Here is an 11,533-nt window from a genome sequence, read left to right as displayed (position 1 = left end):
GGAAGAGAAAGGAAAATAAAAAAAAAGAAAAGTGGATAAAAAAAGAAAATAGAAAAAAAAGAGAGGAAAAGAAAAGGGGTGAAAAAAAAGAAAAGATAAAAAATAAAAGGGAAAAGAAATAAAATAAAAAAGGAAAGACAAAAAAGAAGAAGAGAAAAAGGAGATAAATACGAAAGAAAAGAAGGAAGAAATAAAAAAAAGAACAGAAATGAAGAAAGTAAATTAAAAAGAAAGAAGGAAAAAAAATAAAGAGAAAATGAAAGAAAGAAAATAAAGAAAAGAAGAATTCTAAAAATGAAATAAAAAATTTCATATTAATATTAAGAATTGAAAATTACAAGAAAAGTAATTGTTGCATTTTTAAAAAAAAAAATGGAACAAAAATTCGCAAGGACGAAGAAAATTTTTCAAAAAATGTATACAAATTTATTTTTTTTTTCAAGCTAATAATTTATTAATAATGATCCCTTTAATCATCACAGCAACCAATCGTAAAATTGGTTTATATATTCACATTATATAAATAAATTTTATATATCATGTCAAGTTTGTCTTACACAAATAATCTTCGTATTTATATAATTTAATACAAGCTTTTCACAGAAAGCTCAATTTTTCATTTGCCCTTTTCACTATGAAAACGTGAGCATTTAAGAAAATTAGATATAATTAAAAATATTGATGAGAAACTATATTACTTTTTAAAGTGAGAAATTCAGCGAAAAAAAAAAATTTGATGTATGGAAGAAAAAAAAACTTATCAATGCCGAACTTTTTTTTAAATACAATTTTTTTTTCTATGTTTAAAATGATATTTACAAGGTTTCTTAAAAATAATTTGAAAATTGTTATATTTCAAAAATGATTTTATACACACCAAGATAGCATATGTAACCTTGCAGCGAGCTTGTCGTGGAAGTTTGCTTTTGCAATATTTGCTGCAAAGTTTAAAATTGTCATGTAAACATGCAGAAATATTGAATTTTGAGTTTGTGGCAAGCTTTTCAAGATTATATGCTAACTGGGCACGTCTCTAGTTTTTTTTTTTTTTTTTTTGAAAAACAAAAATATTTCTAGTGACATGGAGACATTAAGTTTTTGTCCATAAAAAATATTCCAGTTACTGGGTGAATTAATGAAAATTTGTTAAAATGTCTGATGAATTTTAAAGTGCACAACAATTTTTATTGTTCTCAAAGAACTTTGGGGAAAAAAAAAAATTATCGCACAACCGCGAGTGGTGGATTATGTTTACCAGGTTGGGCTCTGATGACACCGGCAACGCGTCTAAATGGCAATTGAAGATAATAATATGCGCAATAGGGCAAAGGATCCCAATAAACAAAAAGTGCTTGTCTTTTATCGAGAACATTGCCCAATAATTGGGATGAAGTACTTTCAGCTGATGAATTCTTTAATGCAGTGGCAAGAGCCTCTGGATTTGGAGCAGCAGCAGCAGCAGCCCTCTCACCAATAACAAGTGGTCCTGAATTATGTCTCGAAAAATGTTTACAGGGCCTCCAAACTAAACGTGGATGTACACTGGTGTGACAAATATATGGCAAACCAATGCCCACTCGACATCCAATTGAAACAAGTTCTCCAGATTCACGGGAAATTGCCAATCGAAAACTCAAATGACCATTGATACGAGTTCCAAAAGTTCTTGTGAAAAATCTCTCTAACCATTGATTGACATCAATTCTCTCCTCGGGAATAAGACCCTTTGCTTCGTCCACACGACAAGTGATGTTGGCAATGACTTTTGAATCTTTAATTGTTGTACAAGTGATAAAGTGACTGCCACCTGGATCACGAATCACCATCCAAGGTCTTCTTTCACTAATCTCATGCTCCCGATGACGAAATTCACGAACAGTGGGCGGAAGTGTGATTTTCGTTCTGTCCCTCATGCCAGCGGGTCCAGCCGCTAGCATCACATGCCTTCCTGTCCTTAAACTTCCTGTCTCATATAAACAAGTCACATCGTTTTCATTACGAAGGAGAAAATTCGTTGGTGTCGATAGACCCAATGATCGACAACGTCTCATCAATTCCAATGGATCATCTAAAACAGTCACCTCAGCAGCTCCCGGTACAAAGCACTCGCAACCCATTATCTCCAAATATTGTTTCGCAAGTGCATCATAATAAGCCGCATTCGTCGCACAAACTGGAATATAATATGCCGCTCTCTCCTTCTGGACAATATCCTTCAATGACTTGACATATTCCGCAGCACTACCAGGTCCCGGCCTAGGCACCGTATAATATTTCGAACATGCCGTCGAATATTTAGCCAATGCAAAAAGACCCTCTAAATCGAACACAACAACACGAGCACCTGCCTTGTAGAAATTTTGCGCCAAACGAACAGCTTGAACAGTACTTCCACCACTGATTAAAACACATCTTTTATTACGCGAACGCTCCGATGCCGGTGTATGTAAAATTGTAATAAACCATTTTAATATTGTCAATGGCAATTGGAGCATTATCCAAAAGAGACAAACCCAGGCCGATGCCCATAAACCCGGTGCCCATATACCAAAACTCATGGCATTGAAAATTCCCTGAAAAATACTGGTTATTAGTCCCAAATACCAGGAGAAAATTTTTGATAAAATTCTCGGTAGAATTGCCTTTGCCTCTTGATTATTCTTCACCTTGTTCAATTGTTGTTGTCTAATCATCGAATTATTTAATCTTCCAAAATTTTCACTATTCGAAGAATTTGATTCTTTAACGCTAGGAATCGAGGGTAAATGCTCCAAACTTGAAGGCGGTGATTTTGATAACGGCGAACTTGGCAATGATGGTGACGCACTGCAACTCCTTGACGGAGGTGGACTCCAAAATCGAGGATAATTTTCACTCGAACAAGCCGGCATCTTGGGATGATAATAATTCGAATCCGTAAATTCTATTCCATTTAGCGCACTTTTCAATTTGTCTTTTGAAAAAAAAGTCTACAAATAAATAAGACTGCAGGTAGTAATCAAAAATCAATTCTGATTATATTAAATAAGGTATGCAAGTTGATAAAATGATTATTATTATTTTTTTTTTTTATCGTTGACAAGGTTGTGAGTCCAAATTCTCTCGCGGGTACATTATTGATTGCACACGTGTTTTTAAAATAAATTCACGAGCAAATAAAATTTTAATGAGCAAACAAACAACAACAAAAAAATCCTTCTTACACTTTTTGGGAATAATCCATAAGAATAGAGATTTGACGGTACGTGTGATATTTAACTGACTCGGATTCTGTGAAATCTCGGTCTCTTATGTGGACTGCATCTCGATCGCACTATGAACCTAGAGTCTTATCTAATCGAAACACTTTAGAGACATCGTCGCAAAAACTGTGAAAAAGAATGAAAAAAACGAATAAGAAGGAATTTATTTTATAAAGAGATCGACGATAAACTTGTTAAAGAAGCAACATTCAGAATTGACTGATCAAGTTGCAACGAATGATCATCATCCCTTTTGAGAAAATGAGTCTCTCTCTCTCTCTTTCTCTCTCTCTCTTTTTCTGATATCAACGATTCTGATAAGAATTCTCAATTTGTTTCAAATTGCGATAAATTCTTCATATCGTTTATTTATGTTTGCGCGAGCCGAAACTGTTGATGGCGTATTCTCTTAAACAAAATGAAAAATAAAAAAAAAAAAAAAAAAAAAAATAAAAGTATAAACGAAAATGCAAAAAAAGTAATACTAAAAAAAGTCAGATTACAAATTTATAAAAAGATAATAATTCTCTCTTAATTGGTAAAATTTTTATATTCAATTAGATCATTTATCGAAGAAATAAAGTAAATAAATTTTACATTACGATTAAATAATAATCAAAGAATTCATAAATAAAATTTTCTCAAAATTATACTTAAAAAAAAAATCTTTATTATTAAAAAATTAATAATAATGAAGTACATTTTCCGGTAATCTGTTCGCAGTTTGAAGTTAATTGTTGTTTGCTTTTTCGTTTCTTAACTTTTTTTATAATTTTTCTTTTCAAATATGTATTTTCAATTTTTAAAATTAATGTATTGAACATCATCGAATTGTTGCAAAGAATTTTATCAAAAAAATTTGATGATAATAGAATTCCTTCAAAGAATTTTATTATTTAGGAAAATAATTGAATTCTTGAAAAAGAATTTTATTAAAATTTTAAAAAATCCCAATTAAATTCTCCTGAAGAATTTCTTAAATTATTTTTTAAACTAATGAAGTTTCTTTAATAATATTAATTTAGAAATAATTAAATTTTGAAAAAGTTTCAAATTGAAATCTTTGAAAATCTGAATTTTTCATATTTTTAACAAACAATTCTATAGAATTAATTTTTATCAAAAAGTTTAATAATTAAAATTATTCATATATTCATTCAAGAATTTCTGAATGATCGATGAAATTTCGTAAAATTGAATTGTAAACAAATACATTTGAAAATTCTCAGAATTTTTTTTTTTAAATTATTGTAAATAATTGATTTAAAGAAGAATTTTAGTTAAAAATTCTAGAAAATTATAATTAAATTAAAATAACGAAATAATTTTGAAGTTACAATTATTATTTTCATAAATGTCAAAAAAATTCTTGTCCTAAGTTTCAATTATTTTCAAAAAATTTTCTAATTTCAATGATTTTCAATATCTAATATTTTAATAAAATTTCCCAAAAAGAATTCAATTATTTAAAAAAATTTTTAATAAAATTGTACGCAAACATTTAATTATTTTCATAAATAATTAATTCTTTTTAAGGAATTCAATTGTTATTTTCATAAAAAATAATTTTAAATTCTAGAAAATAATAATTGAATTAATGTGATGAAAATAATTTTGATAAAGTTACAGTAACAATATTCTTATAATATAAAATAATGATTTTATCTCTCGGTTATCTTTAATTTATTAGAAAACATGAAGAAAGGTTTGAATTTAAAATTTTTGAATGTCTTAATTCCTGTGGAAAATCCTGTTCCAAAAATAAGATTAAAAATAGAAATTGTGCAAATATTTTTCTTCTTTTTCTAAAACAAAATAAATAATTTTGTTAAAAAAAAAAATTGTGATTCATAAACAAAAATAATGCAAAATAAATAAATTTTCTATTTCTTAATCACAGTTGTTTAACAATTTTCTAATTTTGCTTAAAAGTAAAGAACAAAAATCTGCTTAATTTCAATTTGACAAAACATAATATTTAACAAAATTTTAATCTTTTAATGAAAAGAATGATGATGATTTCTACTGGTCATTACAATTTTGAATTAATTATAAAATAAAAATAATTATAACATTAATTAATTAATTATTATTAATTAATTAATAATAATAAAGTACATGTTTCGGTAATCTGTTCGCAGTTTGAAGTTAGTTGTTGTTTGCTTTTTCGTTTCTTAACTATTTTTATAATTTTTCTTTTTAAATATTTTCAATTTTAAAATTAATGTATTAAAAATCATCGAATTGTTGCAAAAAATTTTACTAAAATTTAAAAAAATTCTAATTAAAGTCTTTTGAAGAATTTCTTTGAATTTTTTTTAAACTAATGGAGTTTCTTTAATAATTTCAATTGAAAATTTTAAAAGCAATTAAATTTCATGTTTAATACAATTGAATTAAAAATAATTAAATTCTTGCGAAAAATTTATTAAAATTTTAGAAATTAAATGTATTTTATGTTAATATTTGAAAATTTAAATTCTTTCGAGGAATTCTATTAAAATATTGTTTTGAAAAGAATTGAATTTTCCGCCAAGGATTTTACTATTTATAAAAATAATTGCGAAGAATTTTACTATATTTATAAAAATAATTGAAATGTTTCGAAGAATTTATTAAAATTTTAAGAAATAATTAAATTGTTATGAAGAATTTTATAGAAATATTTGAAAATAATGAAATTTTTTCGAGAAATTCAATTAAAGTTGTTTCGAAAATAATTGAATTTCTGTAAAGAATTTTATTAAAATTAAGTATATATATACAAAATAATTGAATTCATCACAAGAATTTTATTATTTTTTTTGAACATAATTGAATTCTTACAATTTTTTTGACAAGTATATATGAAAATTGCATTGAAAGTAATTTAATTTTTATATAGAATTTTTCAAAAATATTTTGAGAATTTATTGAATTATTTTTAAAGAATTTTAAATTCTTGTTAAAATTGAATTTTATAGAAATTTTTCAAAATAATTAAATTCTTTCGTGTAATTTTATTTAAATTGGATGAAAAATTATTTAATTCCTGCAAAGAATTTTAGTATTTATAAAAATAGTTGAATATTGTTTTAAAGAATTTATTAAAATTTTAGGAAATAATTGAAATTTGTGGAAATATTTAATTCTTGTTAAGAATTTTACTATTTATAAAAATAATTTAATTTTTTCGAAGAATTTATTAAAATTTTAGAAAAAAAATTGATTTTTTTTTAAATTTGTTACAATTTTTTTTTTAAAATTGAATTCTTCCGAGAAATTGAATTCAAATTATTTTGAAAATAATTGATTTCTTCATGTTTTTTAATAATTAAAGATGACCAAGTAATAAAATCGAGTAAATTATTTTATATTGTAAGAATATTGTTACTTAACTTTATCAAAATTATTTTCTGTATTTTAATTCAATTATTATTTTCTAGAATTTTAAATTATTTTTTATAAATATTTCTAGTAAATACTTAAGGAATTCTTGCTACAAAAGATTATTTTGAGAGTTTAAAGGGGTTTGTAGCCAATGTAAATAGATGGTAGTTCAATTCCTATTAAATTGCAAATCGACTTCCTTACACGAATGTGAATTAACACCCTCCCCCCCCCCCGTCTACTAAACAAAGTTTTAATAGCAAATTCAAGGAAATTTGAGTAGGTGTATTGAGCAAGGAATCATGTCATTGATTAATGATGGTTTAGCTCTAATAATCTATTGAAATACACAAGTGAAAATTTAAAAAATTTCAAAAGAAACCTTTACCCGACACTCGATGCAACAAGAAATTGTCCTTCAGTTCCACTTTGCACTCACGAGCAGTCTCTTCAAATTTTTAAAAAGTATCATAATTTCTCTATTTTCTCTAAGTTCTAATTGAAATTATTATTAGTTAATAATTGAAAAATAATCAAATAAATTTATTAATTCAAAAATTATTAACTTAATTCATTTTTTGTATATTACAATAAAAAAATTTAAAAATTAAAAGAAAAAATATAAAAAAAGATAAATCTTTAATATTATACGTATAATATTTATGAATTAAAATAGTAAAATGTGACTTCCGCATTTAAAAACAATCAATTCGAATAGCGTGACACGAAAGAAATATTGTTTAAAAAAGAAGATAAAGATTTTGTGTTGCGTGCATGACGACACTCTTCCAGGTACGAAATGTATCTTCGTGACGATAAAATATTGTCTTTTGGAAAACTTTTCATTTAAGTGGTATTAACAATGTTTCTTTTTTTTTTTTAAAAAAACACTGCGGGAAAAAATAAACTAAGTATTAAAAGTCTCAATATTATTTACTAAAAGAATGTAATTATTTTTTTCAAATTTTTTTTCTTCTGACATTTTAGAAAGTTGATGGAAAAAATTGGTGAATTAATAACGCCTGCTGATTTTTTCATTGCTGTTTTCCTTCCTCCCGGCTCTAGAACATCTGTTTACAGTCGAAATGAAAGAGAAATTTTACTCACAATTGATGGTCTTCAAAAAATTTATAATTGCACTTATCGGTGAGATAACTTATATTTAGATGCGTCTAGTAAGTAAAAAAATTTTAAACAGAAATCATGTAGTTACAAATATTTAGTACTTTTCAAATAATAATATCTCAAAAAATAATATTTAATAATCTACAGAGTTCATTGTGAAATTCAATTATTTTCATAAATAACAATATTCATCACAAGAATTCAATTATTTTTAAAATTAATAAAATTCTTCGCAGAAATTCAAATATTTTCAAAAAATCTAAAAAAAATTCTCGTCAATATTTCAATTTATCATTATAAATAAATAGCAAAATTCCTTGACAAAATTCAATTATTTTGATAAATAATAGTATTCAGCACAAGAATTCAATTATTTTCAAAAATTCAATTTAAAAAAATAAAAATTTCACAGGAATTTAATAAGTTAAAATAGAATTTGCGTAAATTTTTTCAAAAAAATTAAATGTTTTAAAATTTGGCATTAAATTCTTCCCAGTAATTTAATTATTTGCATAAATTTAAAAATTCTTTTCAAGGACTTCATTATTTTCATAAATAATAAAATCATTCGGTGGAAGTCAATTTATTATTTTCATAAATAACAATATTCATCACAAGAATTCAATTATTTTCAAAAGTAATACAATTATTTAATTATTTTCAAAAATTTTAATATGGCAAAATTTCAATTATTTTCAAAATTTTTTTTTTAATTTAATAATTTGTATATCTATTATTTTAACAAAATTTCCAAAAGAATTCAACTATTTAAAAACAATTTTGACAAAGTTTTTCACGAATATTCAATTATTTTCTAAAATAATGAAAATTTTACTGTAATTCAATTATTAAAAATAGAATTTGCATAAAAAAATCAATTGTTTGAAACTTTTCTTTATCAAATTCCTCGAAGAAATTCAATTATGTTGATAAAATTCTTTATGATAATTCAGTTTGGAGAAACATTCATTTATTCAGTAAATTATGTATTTATTTTTGAATTTAAATAATTGAATTCTCGTTGAATTTTCCTATAAATGAATTTTTAAAAAAAATTGATAATTGAATTCTTTCCAAGAATTTTAATGAAATTTTTGAAAATAATTACATTTTTCAAAGAATTTACTTAAAATTGTAATAAAAATAATTGAAAACCTATGAAGAATTTTATTAATTTATGAAAGTAATTCTTGGGACAAATTTTTAATATAATTGCATTGTTTCCAAGAATTTAATTTAAATTTTTTTAATTAGTTTCAATTTAAAAAATTTTAACGCAATTTTTTGAAAGAATTCAACTATCTTAATAAATATCAAAAACTTTTTTCACAAATTCAATTATTTTAAAAAATGAAAAAAAAATTATCGTTAACATTTTAATTATCTTTATAAATAGCAAAATTCTTTAACAAAATTCAATTATTCTCAGGAATTTTTATAAAAGATTCATTGTGAAATTCAATTATTTTCATAAATAACAATATTTATCACAAGAATTCAATTATTTTTAAAATCAATAAAATTCTTTGCAGAAATTAAATTATTTTCAAGAAATCTAAAAAAAAATTCTCGTCGATATTTCAATTTATCATTATAAATAAATAGCAAAATTCTTTGACAAAATTCAGTTATTTTCAGGAACTTTAATAAAATTCAATTATTTTCAAAGATTCAATTTAAAAAGATAAAAATTTCACAGGAATAGAATTATTTAAAATAGAATTTGCATAAATTTTTTCGAAAAAATTAAATGTTTTAAAATTTGGCATTAAATTCTTCTCAGTAATTCAATTATTTGCATAAATTTAAAAATTCTTTTCAAGGACTTAATTACAAATTCTCGTCAATATTTCAATTCATCTTTATAAATGGCAAAATTCTTTGCCAAAACTCAATTATTTTGATAAATAATAGTATTTAACACAAGAATTAAATTATTTTCAAAAGTAGTAAAATTCAATTATTTTCAAAGATTCAATTTAAAAAAATAGAAATTTCACAGGAATTTAATTATTTATAATAGAATTTGCATAAATTTTTTTGAAAAAATTAAATGTTTAAAATTTGTTTTTAAATTCTTTCCAGTAATTCAATTAAATTGTTTTGAGAAGTTTTATTAAAATATTAAATTTCGAAAATTTTTGAATTTCAGCGAAGAATTTCATTGTTTGTGAAAGTAATTTATTTCTTGCAAAAAAATTTTTCAAGATAATTTCATTTTTCGAGAAATTTATTTAAAATTTTATTAAAAATAATTGAAAACCTGTGAAAAATTTTATTATTTATGAAAATAATTGAATTCTTGCAATGAATTTTATTATAATTTTTGTAAATTATTATTTAATTTTAATTTAATTTTTTTGAAAAATTTTATGGAAATGTAAATTTTTATAAAACATGAAGATATGAATTACTCTGAGCAGTCGAAGACTCGAAGTGATTTATATCTTCATGTTTTACAATAATATTCTTATAAATTGTTAAATTTAAAAAATTTTTGAATTTAAATGTTCTGAAGAATTTTAATTCCTATGGAAAAATAATAATTAAATACTTATTTAAAAATGAAGTTATTGATGTTTGCGAATAATTTTACAATTAAAGAAATTCGTAAGTAAATTTAATTGAATGTTTTTTTTTGTTTTTGAGTATCTAATAATTTTGAACTAATGTTCTTTTGGAATAATATTTCATTATCGTAGTCTTGTAATTGCAATAATTTTGCATATTCTCAACTTCTGAATTTTCTTAACTGCAAGATGGCTGTTTTGAATGACCTTTGGTTATTAGAATTTGTATTTTAAAATTCTATGTATAATTTATCAATTAATTAATATTTCTGTATTTTTATTATTGTTCTTTAGTTTTTGATTTTTGACAGAGAATTTTACTCCTATGGGTGTTTCCTCATTAGATTAGAAAATGACGAGTACAATATCCGGCGAATCCATCAACCGGAAGAAGAACGATGTCGACGACGTCGGCACGAAGAAGTGCCACTTTCAACTAGAACGCCAACTTCTGATGAAGGAATATGGATGAAAAAATTATTATATAACTTGTCACGCGATCGCAATCATCAACATCATCATAATCCTCATAATGATGATCATCAGCATCATTCAACGAATCCGCAGGACGAACAGGACGACGACGGCGCCGTATGGATCGCCGTCATGAAAACCACCTCCACTACATTGTTCAGTAAAAATCCGTCGGCCGTTACGAACACACCCCAACGTTCGCTCGACGAAGTTGGATCATTTCGAAAAGCCCTGAGAATCGTTTCGCCGCCTGCCCTCCCTTACGATTGTTGCATCTTCAACATCCACCACCACCACCACCACCATTGTCATCATAATTATTTTTTTCATCAAACGCGGGACCAGAAATTCACAATAATGCCGCGGGTGAGTTTCATTGATTTTATTTAATTAGAGAAAAAATTTATTTTTCTATTATAAACTTGTTTTCTTTTTCATCATTTTTATTAACTGACCTATAGCACAAATAACGCGCGCGTGAAGTTTCTTATTTCACTTTTAACATATAACAAATAACGTAATTTTTTTATTATACATGTTACATGAAAATAAGTCATTTTGTAATTGAATTCTTGTGATGAATAATGTTACTTATGAAAGTTTTATTTTTTTAAATTTAATCTTTAAAAATAATTGAATTTTACTACTTTTGAAAATAATTGAAATCTTGTGATGAATACTATTATTTATCAAAATAATTGAATTTTGTCAAAGAATTTTTCTATTCATTTATAAAGATGAATTGAAATATTG

At 24.4% G+C, this 11,533-nt stretch overlaps 2 protein-coding genes across 2 annotated transcripts in view; one reads left to right on the top strand and one right to left on the bottom strand.

Moving 5' to 3' along the window:
• Window positions 1–429: 429 nt before the first annotated feature.
• On the bottom strand, window positions 430–3,467 carry LOC122505745. Its single transcript, XM_043617554.1, has one exon. It carries the CDS (start codon window positions 2,889–2,891, stop codon window positions 1,221–1,223), a length of 1,671 nt encoding a protein of 556 aa, XP_043473489.1. The 5' UTR covers window positions 2,892–3,467; the 3' UTR covers window positions 430–1,220.
• Window positions 3,468–10,632: 7,165 nt separating this feature from the next.
• LOC122505770 (rootletin) overlaps window positions 10,633–11,533 on the top strand; it is a 33,800-nt gene continuing 32,899 nt past the window's right edge. The window contains exon 1 of the mRNA XM_043617589.1: window positions 10,633–11,146. Coding sequence (XP_043473524.1) covers window positions 10,775–11,146 — 372 coding nt within the window. The 5' untranslated portion in view covers window positions 10,633–10,774. The remainder of the gene's footprint in view (window positions 11,147–11,533) is intronic.

Source organism: Leptopilina heterotoma, unplaced genomic scaffold (genome assembly GCF_015476425.1).
Source record: "Leptopilina heterotoma isolate Lh14 unplaced genomic scaffold, ASM1547642v1 Lhet_369, whole genome shotgun sequence".
Classification (NCBI taxonomy): Eukaryota; Metazoa; Arthropoda; class Insecta; order Hymenoptera; family Figitidae; genus Leptopilina; species Leptopilina heterotoma.
This window is presented reverse-complemented; position numbering and strand designations above follow the sequence as displayed.